Below are 13,073 nucleotides of genomic sequence, written 5' to 3'. Positions count from 1 at the left end.
CCGACGTGCCACGCGCACCACGGCATGCAAGTGATCTCTCTCGGCTTTGTTCTGACAACACGCCGATATCACCTATTTGCAGAGCGGCTAATTTTGACATCCAGGCACACCCGCGGCCTGACAACAACCTCATAAGCATCTAGAAGTTCTAGCAAACAAGCATTATACCTTCCATTGCACATGATTAATTTGTTTCATTAACATAGAAATTTGGTTCAAATATTATTATTAGTGAAAAAAGTAAAATTCATTTTTTTTTCTTCAAATAGGACAGGGCTCAAGTTTTAGTTGTAAAATACACAGGTATTTTTACAGAAAATTTAGCGATTTTTTTGGTCACTTCCTTTCATAAAAATAGTCAGTTTTATGTCAAATTTGAAAAGTTTGAAATGTAATTTGTGCAAAAAATAGGTAAAATATAAAAATTCTGCTAATAATTTCATAAAAACTCAAAACTGGTCATATATTCTCACTTATATTGTGTAATAGAACTTGCAAATTACCATAACAGAATCTGATTAAAAAAACTAACATAGTTTTTCAGTAGTTATGAGCTGAAAGTAATTTAAACAAAATATAACCTGCCTTGGAAAGAAAATGAAAAAAAGCATGTTCCCAAAGTTAATTTTTAAGAATCTGCATAGACGTGGTAAAAATAGTCTCATAATTACAGTGACAAGGTGCAATTAATTCAGCCTGCGGTCCTTTCTTTTCTGCCGTGCCAGTTTCAAGTGGTGCTTGTTAGCATGAGAAATTAATTCAAGTAACTGAATTACCCCACAAAAAAGAAGCTCACGCCGGTGGTAATTTCCCCAGCTACTTGCAATTCTCCCCAAGAGAGTCTGGAGCGAAATTAGAGCGGGCGAATTTGCAAGTCAGAAGTCTCCAATTTCATTACAATGGATTTTGTTGATTGCTTGTTTCGCCCGAGCCAAATTAGGTGCTGACGCTCCACTTGGCGCAATATGCAAATTCGACCAATGGTAGAGCTGCCACTGCCAGGGTTCACGAATTGGGCAAGTGCCTCAGGTGCACCTTGTTGTTTCATTGGAAGGTTGAATTATTCTTAAAAATAATGAAGATTAAAAAGATATAATCTATTATTAAACTTAACCTATTCATGAGTTTTATTTAAGTTCAAGAAAAATTTATTTAATCAATGTTGAAATGTCTTAAGGATGGAAGTTATAAGTTGAAAATGAGGATAACAAGCAATAAGCAATTTTACAAATTTAGCGATGAATATGAAAGATTTATCACTAATTAAATATTTATAGAATACTTCATCAATCATAAGAAAAATGCAAATTTGGTGAAGTTGAATTTTAAATGATTAATGATTATGTATATGTGAAATATAACAAAACAAAAATTTTAAATATTTATTTACAAAATTTAAGTTAATGCTCTAAAAATTTTACAAAAAATATTGTATGTATAGTTAATTTTCATCGTAATTATCATTTATGTATATTATATTAGTTATTCCTTTTTGAAACAGCTTTAATAATAAGTGAAGTAAGCATTTTTAATGAACACAGCAGATGCAAGTGCAATGTCGGCACACTTTCATCTGATGATGCGGCGCTTGATTGTGATTGTTTCTGAGGCGAGGATGTAATAAAAGTTGGTACGAAATTTAATTTCAGCTCATAGCGTGACACATTCTTGGTAATTAATGATGCAAACTGCAAATCCCCTCCTTTTTTAATTACAGAAAGGCTCGTCTTTCCTCTGAGTGTCACAGCCAGAGTTTAATGAAACGTGCATATTTCAGATTAAATATCTCGCAGTATAATCAGCGTTAATATCTCAGAGTTATTATCATATTAATTTTATTGCCCCACCCGCTCCGTATAATCTTAATGTCACTCTGGCGTGCGCTCTCAAGACTGACTCTAATTGCAATAATTCTCGTCTCGCGAAAGAGATAAATTTTTGATTTAACTCTGCGCGACACGCGGCGTCGCAATTAAAAATTCCTTAATGGAATTTGATGAAACAAAAAAGTGACATTTTATAAATTCAAAAGTTATTAATGATCAGGCACGCGTGCTGAGCTCTTAGCCAGCAGAATGTGAAGTAATTGCGCCATCAATTTCCGACCGCCGTTGTTTTCAGAAACGCATGACTGCGGATTTGATAAATTTTTCGTTTCCAACTTGAATAACGGACGGTTTTGTTTGGCAATAAATTTGATCCTGTGTGCGTGAAATTTCATGCTTTTCAATCGGCCGCATCCAATGCGCCACTCATGCACGTAAATTCGTGTTTTATGGGCCAAAGAGAGAGGCCAAGTGCTTGCATTCACTCCAATTAATTAACCGCGTCCATTCACAGCATAATTCCAGGGCGTGCGTGTAATTTGAGAGGCCATCATTCGGTGAGTTGCGTTCGGTGCGCTATTTGCTTTTCCGCTCATTAGACTTGGTCACGGAATATGATTTTGAAGGTTGATAACAGAGTATAGAGGAAAAATATTTGTCAATACGGCAAGACAAACAATCGGAACGTGGGTGATTTATGACCCTGAATGTACACAATTTTTCAGCAATGATTTCCCCAGACGAAAGTCAATTGCTCGTTGTATGAGATTGTTTCATCGTAATTGTCTGTTCCGAATTAAACTCATTTTTTATGATGGTAAGAGAAGTTTTCCCCAACTCATTTCGAAGAATAATAAAAATTTTCATGAAAAGGCAAAATTTTTTTTTGTTATTTTCAAAATGGTTGTTGCTAGAAATAATCAGAATGGTCTTGTTGCCTGGGTATATCTATTCATGTCTCCTTTCAGAAAAAAAATAAGCATTTAAACTAGTTTTGTCTTCCTTAGACATTAATTGTAAAGATTGTATTTGTCTTGAATTTCACAAATCGTGCAGATCTGAAATAGTCGGTCATCTAAATTTCAAAGTCAGACAAATATTTTATAAATAATGAAGAGTAATCTAAATTGTCTAGACATTGATCTTCAATTAAAAATTATAATTCCTAAACCCAATCAGATTAAGTCAAACTTTGGCAGCAAGCAATGATTTGATCAAAAAATTTGCGACCCAGCTTCACGTTCCAAAACATAATGGTCTCATAAATTTGCCTGCGAGTAATTTATTTTAGTATATATGCTTGAAATTGGCCGAGGCGTGTGTGTGCGGTACACGCAGTAAATCTCAATTAGTCTCCGGCCGTGGTTCGTTAATGGCATCCTTCATGCATAAATGTCACTCGGTGAATTACTGCCCTCTGATTACAGTTTCCGTTGATGGTGTTGCTGCCGTTCATTTCCAGATTGAAAACTTTTCCAATAGCAAGAAATGTAGGGCAAGAATAATAATTCCCACCAATGTTTGCACGCCAACGAAGAGAAAGGAGGGCTTGTTTGTCTTTCACTCGGCGGAGCAGCCGAGTCGAGAATTGCATTTTAATTCAATCGGCGCGATCCAGACTTTGAATTAACACAAGCTGATTGCGCTCGGGCTCTTATTTCTCTCCACATTCATTTCGGGCAAAGCTCGGAGAGGTGATTTGGCACGCTTCCCGGACCTAGGCGGAAAGATCACCGCACCCGTTCCGCTCTTGTCAACATACACACGGGGCTTTTTCAAAACGGGCTGTTTTTAGTGAGAGCACGGAGGCCATTAAAATAAGCTTGAGAGCAGCGGCGCATCTGGCTCTGGGCAAAAAATCAGAGGTTTTTATTTTTTAAAAGCTTTAAAAAAATTACTCAGGTTTTTGGCACTACGGGGATAAATCTGTTGAGTTTCTTTTACTAATAAAATGCCAAGGTTGGAATTTATGGTTTCTGGCTGGCACTTGCAAATGGTTTATTTTTCCAGTGGGAAATCGTGAATTAGATTGAATAAGAAATCTCCAAAGGGAATAATTTTTATCAAAATCTAGCAGCTGCTATTTATTTTGACTTCAGATGATGAGGAAACTTGGAAAATTATAAGATGGTATGAATCCCTAATAAAATAAAATTAAATGCGGAAATTTGAGGTATCTTTAAATTTGTATTTTTACTTACTGTTGCTTACGCTTGCATATCAACCATTTAGGAGCTTTTTCATCTGAAAATCATTCATGGCTCTCTTGAAGAAATGTTTTTACGATTTAGATAATACCACGATATATTCTATTCTAGTGAATTTAAATTGTTAGTTACTTTGAAACTTGGGCGCTTGCTTGATGAATATTTATTGTATTTTATGTCTGTGTAAAAGTTCAGAAAGCAATATCAAACTCATCGTCAGTCTGATATTAAACAGGAAAAGAAAATACATTAAAAGCAGTCTCTTATCAAGAAGAGAAATTTCAATTCACCAACATGAATTCTTATCTTTATTACTGAATAATTCAAAACATTTTTTTCTAATGGCTTTTGTTTTCAAGCAAAATAATCAAGTTTTAAATAAAATGTGAAAAATACCCAATTGCGAATGATATCATACATATATATTTTCTGTCAGTGTTAAAAAAACTTAGATATTTTTTTCTGCAGAATTAGTTTTTTTTTTGTATTTTAAGGTTGAAATTTTTAATAGAGGAAATAAACAAAATTTAATTATAAAGAATTTTAAATTAATTCATTGATAGAAATTGGTTCTTGAAATTTCGTCATTCATTCTATGTTTGATTATGAAATATGTAGTACCAAAGAGATTTCAAATTTCATGCCCACGCTGATTTATAAAAGCCACAATATCATTAAAACAAACTAAACTACAATATTATTGAAAATTTCATGTATTAAACAGCACAGTTTTCATTAAATGATGCACATTTGAAATAAATGTGGCGCTGGAGAGTCAGTTGTCGGTGAATGTTTGCTTTCATGTTTTCCAAAACGCTGCTGGGAATTATTAACGCCGCCGGCCGAGCTGCCACTGCGCCATTCTAAAATAAATTTTTTCCTCTTTCTGCCACCGCGAGGCACGATGTGCGCATTAATGAACGGGTGCATTAATTCCCGGATGAAACGCTAAAATAAAATTTTGAAAATGTTACACTGGTCGAAATATCAAAGGCCTAATTTCGCCTGAAAATGTGCAGCTCTCGCAGTTATTTAAAGGGCAGACTATTTTTGAAAAACCAATAAAACGGAGCAAAGGGTTTTGCTTGCAGAAGAAGGAGAGAGAGAAGGCAGTGAATCTCGGCGGCCCTTTTGTACGTCTCTCGTGCAAACTGGCCGCCTATCTACTTGTCCGCAGGTAACCGTGTTTAATGGGCCCGCCTGCACGCGCGTAGCTCGTCCCTTCACATATGCGAAAGCAAACAATACACGGGCCCAGTGACGTCACGCTTAATACATATTTGAGTAGTTGCCTGCGCAAAGAACTTTTTCCACCGACAGTCGGCCAGTAGACCTTTCCGGGTGAAACAAAAAAATTCCGTGTGTTTTGCCTACGTACATTTTATCGCGATGGAAATAATAATGTTGTGCGATTACACGTTCCAAACGCACACAACTGTGCACTAGAAACAGGTAATTTTGTATTATTTATCATTCTTTTTGCAGGAAAAAGGAATCGCTTTTGGTCCCACGTGAATAATAAAAAGCGCTATCAAATTCTCCATTAATTCATCTCTGAACTCTCCAAATCTGAAGTAAAATTCAGAATTAATTTATATTCATTTGATATTTCAATGCCCACAAATTCCTAGTTCATCGACAATTTTGTGAGTAAAATTTAATTTATTGAGATACATATTTGTCTGCATCAACGTGTTGAGATATTTCTCTGCATCATGCAAATGTATTTATTTATACAGAAATGTAATTTAAGAAAATACAATTAAATTTGTAGATTGTTGAGAATAGTAAATTTAGCTGCTTATAGTTAGTTTGCTCAAAAAAAATTTATTCCGATATTGGAACTTTGCGAATTACGATTCAAAATTTATTTGTGGAATTAAAAACAAATAATGCTTTACAGATTCTAAAAAATTAGAGAAAAATGGTTAAGGGGCTTTTAAATCTTTGTATAATCATTTTGATAGGAATTTTAAATATTTATTTTTTTAACACAGCAGATATAAATTAATCAAAGTAATTAAAAGTTTTACGCAAATCAGATATAATTTTAAACCAGTTCTTTACATTATATATTCGCAAAGTGCAAACATAGTAACGTTAAAATAAATTTATAAAATAAAATAATAAAATATATAATGATGAATAATAAAGTGTAATTGAAAATCACTCGTTCTATTGATGCTGAAATAATTTTTCAGGAGAATTTTTACAAGCAAAATGTAAGCCTGAGATGAGAATAGTCGCTCTTTTAAACGTATAAATTTCATATTTTTCCTCTAATACTGCAAGTTTTGAGTTTCTACTTAACGTGTAGGCTGGAAATTTTTGTTGCTTTTTTAGCAAAACCAATTTATTAAAAACTAAAAACCAGAACTCAAAATCGTCCACTTTTTTAATTTCGTTTAACTTCGCGGCTGTTGCTGATAAGACTCAACTACAGTGGCCGCGAGGGGACACTAAAATTGAAAGTTTCACGTGTCGCACTACTTGTCACTTCCTGCGCGCGTGAATAATTTATCGTGGGCGACGCTCGAGTTGAACTTTGCGACTGATAGCGGCAAGGGTCACTTGTACTTGGGCGAGCGCGATGGAACGCCGGTGCTGCAGGTTGGTGCTGCTTTTTGCTCTGCTGCTTTCGCCGTCGGCAGGTATGTGGTGAAAGAAATTCGCTCATACGATGTATCAATTCGTGGGCAAAACATTTCTGGCAGACGCCGCGAACATCAAACGTCAACATTTGGCGCAAGGGCAAAAAAACGCAGAGGAACAGAAATTGGTTCGCGGCGTGACTGACAAGGTATAGAAAAACACATGTGGGCGGTTAAAAAAAATTCGCATTCACTTTTAGGTTGAAAACGATGACACGGCTAGAGATGGGTACTTTTCCAACCTCTCGACGGCGTTCGCCTTTGCCTTCGCAGCAGTCGTCGATAATTTGCCCACAATGCCTGCCATTTTGCAGCCACAAAAGCAGCAATCATCCATAGCTGCCAGTGAAGAAGAGGATGATGATTAAAATCTAAACTTATACATAAAATGAATTTTAAAGTTCAGTGTTTTGATTTCAATTATAAAGCTGGTGATCATACAATGAATACAAAGCCAAATTCGAAAGTATGAAGTTAAATTTCTATACATAATCCAAGAACTTTGGTTGTTCTAACATACATATTTTTACAATGTAAAAAATATGATGTAATCTAAAAGATTTATATTCCCAAAAAGACAATTCAGCTGATTATAATTCAAAATTAATGTTATTCAATAAATTTATAACAAAATAAGTTATATTATAATTTTATAAAACAAAATACTCTCCTCAATCTTAAAAGTAAGTTTTAAATTAAATTAAAAAAAAATTAAAATTTAAATGAATCAGTCTGAATAGCTACAAGAGGCTAAAATTATCACTAATCTTAAATAGCCAGTTACTTAAAAAGGTCATTTTTATTCTCCTTTATTTAATTTAAAAACAGATTTCTGTAAGATATACATCATAGAAAAGATGAATTATTAAATATTAAATACATATAATTAATTTTAAAACTAATTTATTAACAATATAATTGAACTTTTTATTGATTGCTCTAATAAAAATAATTTTTGCATAGTTTGGTTTAGGTTTATTTCTAGCTTTTAGGCTGTTCTAAAAATGATGTAACAAATCTTTGGAAAAGAGGTAAAAACAATCGTTTTTAGGCTCGTATAATATAAATCACAATGTCATAATTCGCAAAAATCCATTATCTAAATGGAATGTGGAGTGCATAAAAAATAATTATTTTACAATGTCTAATATACTCATTTTTAGTTATATCAAAAATTTAATAAAAATGGTTCTCCCCCCCCCCCCCCCCTCCTATGTTGGGATATTCCATTTATCCAACAACGAAAATGGTCTTTTTTTTATTTTCCTCCAGACAGGCATGTCGATGCCGATTGGAGTGTAAAAGGATCGCTGGACCCTCTCTCTTTCTATAAATGTGTCCATCAGATTTTGGCACACGTTTGGGGAAAAGAGTCCATTTTTCGTGGCGCAAAACCCACTTCCGAGTGTCGGCCAAAATAAGCAGAGCGGCAAAACACGTTTTCGCCGGGGTTCTCTTTGCTTGATGGCAAAAGCGTCTCGGCCACCCGACAAAACACCTCTTCAGACGCAGCAGGACGTCGCTGCTGCCGACTGGGAGTGTCGCCAGCTATAATAATAGCGAGAAAAACGCACAATGGAGAGGGACGTAGGAGGAATTTCAGACCCCGTCATAGCACCCTCAGGACCAATATCCTCGCAACTTACCATAACCGTCATCTGCGCCGAGCCGCGCTCTTTTTCATACAGAGCAAAATTGTCACCGGCTTCTTTAATATTGAGCACCAAGTTGAGAGGAAAAAAGAGGCCTGATTATTGTTGGGGCGGCCGGCAATTGTTGCACTGGGATGGAAAAGAAGAAGTTCTCTCTTCATCTGGCGGTGGCGAAAACTTCTTTATTGATTAAATATTCCACTCGGGAGAAATTTAATCAGCCACCTCTTCCACTCGTCCCATTTTTCTCTGCGGTCGCTTAATTAATTAATGCCAGAGTTAATCAAGGAGCTCGATTTCAACAGAGAAGCACTCTGTCGCCCGCGCATATTTACATTTTTTGCAAGCGTGTTTGCAGACTTTTCTCATTAAAAGCGACAGTGTCTAGTGTCTCCATTTTGAAGGATAAGAGTGGTGAATGCGTATGCAAATACGTGCTAAGTTAATATTCGCGAGAGGAAAACCCCCTGACGCGAATATTTAATGCAATTTGCGCGATTGGAAAGTTACGACGGCGCATTAATTATATTTCGGCGAAGAAGAGGATTGTAATGAGTTAGGAACAAACTCATTTTAAATTAAAATTTGATCGCAATAATATATTTCTTAAATGAATTTCCTCAATAGTTCGATAGAAAAATTTTTTGATTGCCTCATTAGGCAATTGATCATAAACAGAAGATTAACATCAAACTCCCAAAAAAAATTTTATTCATCAGAGAATAACTTACACTGTTTATAACTAAAAAAAAAACTGCATGTATAATCATATTTTAAATTTTCTATAAAAATGAAATTTTTTAGAAGCAAATATGTTATGTTATTAATTAAATTGTGTATTAAGTAATTAAGTTTACTTTGTAAATAATAATCTATCTCAATCTCTACATGTAACTTTTAATCAATTGTATATATATAATATGAATATTTAAAAAAAATATAAATGATTTTTTTTTATAATTCTACTCTAATGGGATGACAAAATATACTATTTCTGGCCCAAAAGGGTCGTGAGAGGAAATATTCTGGCGAATGGTAGCTGGAAAATTGAACGGCTCAATCACTTCCGAGGAAAAGTTGCCAATCTCCAACAGCTGGTGTTTCCAAGCCATACATGCATTTTTAGAAACACCCAAAAAAAAGCGTGTGTGTAAAAATATAAAACAAGCCACACACGTGCTTCCTTTGCAGGATGGATTGATTAATATCGTGTCTGAACAAGCAGGTGCGTGACACATTCGACTCTGGGAAAATATATTTCAGAAAAGTATTAACAACGGTGGAAATGGGCATGAATTGACCCTCAATGCCCAGAGACTCGCTTTTCCACTAAAAAATAAATATGCCATGTTAGGAACGCAAATACAGAAAGAATGTTTACTGCCGTGCAAGCAACATTCAGCTCGCAATCTGGCCGGACGGAATTCTTGCGAAAAATGTGAGAGGGCGCACATAAAATACAGTTGTGTGAGCGGAAATGTGGAGATTATAATGAAAACAGGGCAATAGACACACATGCGCTCGCCGCTCGCACAAAAAACTGGCCCGACTACATAAAATTAAAAAGGAGCGAGAGAGAGAGAAACGGCTCCACTCTCTTCCTTTCCTGCGCTGGCCTCCCCGGAGAGGGCGAGAGCTTTGCAAAAAGATAGCAGATGCTTTCTCTCCTTTTCTGTTCCACCGTGAAATAAAAACGAGCAATAATTTTTGCGGACTTGAATTAAGTTTTTGTGTGTCTGCCCGCCACCTTCTTTCCTTCTACCCAGCCAGGTGGGTTGTGCATTACAAAATTATTTTGCTGCCAGCTCGCAATTGGATTAGACTCGTGTGTTGTGTCGACTTTGCGCTCAAAGAGTCCCAAATTGGATTCCGCATTACAGTCAGATTTGACTTCTCTGCCAACTCTAATGAGGTTGGAAACTCGGCAAGGGGAAACTGTTGCGAACAAATATTTGCGAGATTTCTTTCTAAATTTAGAAAGGAAAAACCCACCACTGTTTCTCTTTCCAGTCTGGCTAGCACAAAATGAAGTTCTGGAATTCGTATATAAAAAAATATGAAAAGGATACAACTGACCTTAAATATTTTTCAATTCCTAAAAAAAATGACATATCAAATAGAGCAATATAATTTACAGTCATTTAATAATCATCTAAAGGTTTTTTTTAGATTTGATTCCTTGAAATAATTATCGATTATAATATTATTATTTAATAATTTGCTCTGTTATTGAATGATGTCAAAAAAGGAATGTGGCCACAAACATCTTGTTGGACTGGGTATTCTCTAGAATGTTTGTTTTATAATAAAAAGTTCAATTTGAGATTTTGATCTCCTGTATTTTTTGAAAAAAAATCTTGATCTTTTGGCTGCTATGTTTGTTTGGCAGTTTTTTATACTTTATTTGATTTTTTTTTATTGAAATTGACAATTGTCTGGCACGAAATAGATTTAACAAAAATAAAATTTCTGGTGGAACAGGATCACATCATATTATTTTTATTCTTTAAATAACGGTTTCATTTCAATACAAAGCCTCAACTAAGCTTTCAATTTAATTATTTTCTTCTAAAGAAAAAAAATACACACTTTGTTGACAAATTGATATTGCATGGGATGCTTAACGTTGTTGACTAGGCTCATAAAGCTTGAGTGCAGCTAACCTTTGCAGCCTGTTAATCTGCCCTGTTCCGCGGCAAGCGTTCTAAATACACGTTTTAGCGTCGACGAGATTCGCTCTTTGTGAATATAAAGTTTAACAAGCGATACAAAACACACACTGCACAAGAATGTATCTATTATGTATCGCGCGCGTCCAAGTCTGAGGGAAGGTCTTTAAAAAGGCTCTCGTCGATACCGAGCGCTCTTTATTACTTATGCAACGTGCAACTCTTTAGTGCCGAGCAGGTTGCATTGGCCATCTCAAGCGCTAACAACTTGATAGAGAGGCGCAGCACCACTTCTTGTGAAAAAAGTCAAGAATGCCGAGAACGCTGTTAATAAAAGGTTATCTACAGCTTTACACTGTTGGCGAGCGTAAACTATTCTTGCTATCTCGGTGCCGTAAACAGAAAAAGAAAGTTTTAATATTAATGTTTGGCGAGGGCATAAAAATGCTTTTTCTTCAGAGAGGCTGTTAATGCGTGCTCGTTTGTTACGCTCCGTGTTTGTTGCGAGATATTTCCAAGCAAAAGTGAAGGCGAACGAACGGTAATCCGGGGAGCATTAAAGTTATGGATGGGCACGAGTCGCAGATTGTGATCTCTTCCCTCGATCATGAAACCCTATCTAAATGCAAATAGAATCACACAGCGGCAGACAGAGCGAGAGTAGAGGCGGTGGCATCAAAGCTGCCAACCCGACTAATGGCCTAGCTCCTCTCTCTCGCACACAACCAGCCCGACTTTTGATGATTATACTTTAGAAAAGCGAAATGCCCTCACAGTAGTGTTTCGGAATAAAAGGCGCTCACTAAAAGTGTCGGCCTTTGTGTTTTGCCTAAAATACAGGCGCAATTGCTGTTTTCTGACGACGTCCTCAGATATCGTCAATGGCCTGCGCTTGTGTATCTTATTGTATTTTCTGTCTCGATGGGCGCATTTTAAACGTCTGGCTAGAAATTTGGGAATAAAAATAGAAATTCAGAGCATTTTTTCCATAAAAAGTATAATTTAATGTTTAAAACTTTTAGTTTACTATCAAATTGAAATTATTTTCAGTTGTTAGTTCTTCAACATAAATTTTATAATTTTGAGGAGAAAACCACTTTGTCATGTGGTAATAAGAAAATCTGATTAATTTTATCTTACAATTAGTCAAATTAATATTTCCAAGGCTTAATTGTAAGAATTGAGAAATTAAATATTATAGCAAAATTAAATTCTTCTGAAGTATTTAAAGATGATACCTACTTTATGATAGTTTTTCACGTTATAAAATTAAGCAATTAAACGAAATATTTTAGATGTATTCTGCTGGTAAAATAAATCAATTCCCGGGTCAAAGTGACCTCTGACCTATCCACAGTTCGTAGTGAACAAAGTAAGATGCATTGCTCTTTCTGAATTGGAACAACCGTCTGCAAGCATCAAAGACACACTGGGTTGCTGGAATAACTATTGGAAAAGCATGCGAATTGCGTGGAAATGTACAGGTTGGCTAGAGTTCATCAGGTTACAAATAACCTGGGAATTGAACTGAAATAAAAAGTTAAGTCTTGATTTATAATTAAGAAAAAAAAAACAGATTAACTGATTTTTTTCTAATTTTAATTTTAATCTTTTCAAGTTCAAATTTTTCGTCAAGTTATTCTAAATATTTGAGGTTTATTCATTTGAACCAAGGTTATTGTAATTTCAGGCTTAATTAACAAAGAAACACGCGGCTAATTTGTCTGCTTACCTTTAATTTGCTATGCCAGCTGAGCAAACAGCACAGGTTCAATCTGAAACAAACAATTGAAAAAGGGGGTTAATTTCCAACTGGTTGCCCATTCACGGCTCAACGGGGAATAAATTTGGAAACGAGGCTAACATGTTTTTGTTATGCGAAATCAGGGAGCGCGTGAGGCATAAAAACAAGTCTGGCCCACCGTGAATTATGCAACTTTTAATCAAGCCTCCACAACTCTTCCTTTTACAACCAGGCCTAATAGGCCATTAAGCATGAAATCTGCAAAACGCACACATGCCGATGCATATGATACGAACAAACGCCTCCAGATGAGGCAAAAATTTA

At 35.5% G+C, this 13,073-nt stretch overlaps 2 protein-coding genes across 6 annotated transcripts in view; one reads left to right on the top strand and one right to left on the bottom strand.

Annotated features, from left to right (window-relative positions):
• Window positions 1-13,073, bottom strand: part of LOC132203584 (uncharacterized) — a 139,301-nt gene that overhangs the window by 49,831 nt on the left and 76,397 nt on the right. For 4 of the 5 annotated variants that reach the window (XM_059631458.1, XM_059631457.1, XM_059631461.1 and 1 more), the window contains one exon: window positions 12,738-12,780. The exons of the other annotated variant lie outside the window; for it this stretch is intronic. The gene's annotated coding sequence lies outside the window, so the exon portion shown is untranslated. The remainder of the gene's footprint in view (window positions 1-12,737; window positions 12,781-13,073) is intronic. 5 annotated transcript variants of the gene reach the window in all.
• On the top strand, window positions 6,529-7,301 carry LOC132203507 (uncharacterized). Its single transcript, XM_059631319.1, has 3 exons — window positions 6,529-6,684; window positions 6,748-6,833; window positions 6,885-7,301. Exons 1-3 carry the CDS (start codon window positions 6,624-6,626, stop codon window positions 7,050-7,052), a joined length of 315 nt encoding a protein of 104 aa, XP_059487302.1. The 5' UTR covers window positions 6,529-6,623; the 3' UTR covers window positions 7,053-7,301.

This window comes from Neocloeon triangulifer, unplaced genomic scaffold (genome assembly GCF_031216515.1).
Source record: "Neocloeon triangulifer isolate White Clay Creek 2 clone unplaced genomic scaffold, ASM3121651v1 ptg000017l, whole genome shotgun sequence".
Lineage (NCBI taxonomy): Eukaryota > Metazoa > Arthropoda > Insecta > Ephemeroptera > Baetidae > Neocloeon > Neocloeon triangulifer.
The sequence above is the reverse complement of the archived record's forward strand: the minus strand, read 5'-3'. Positions and strand labels throughout refer to the sequence as shown.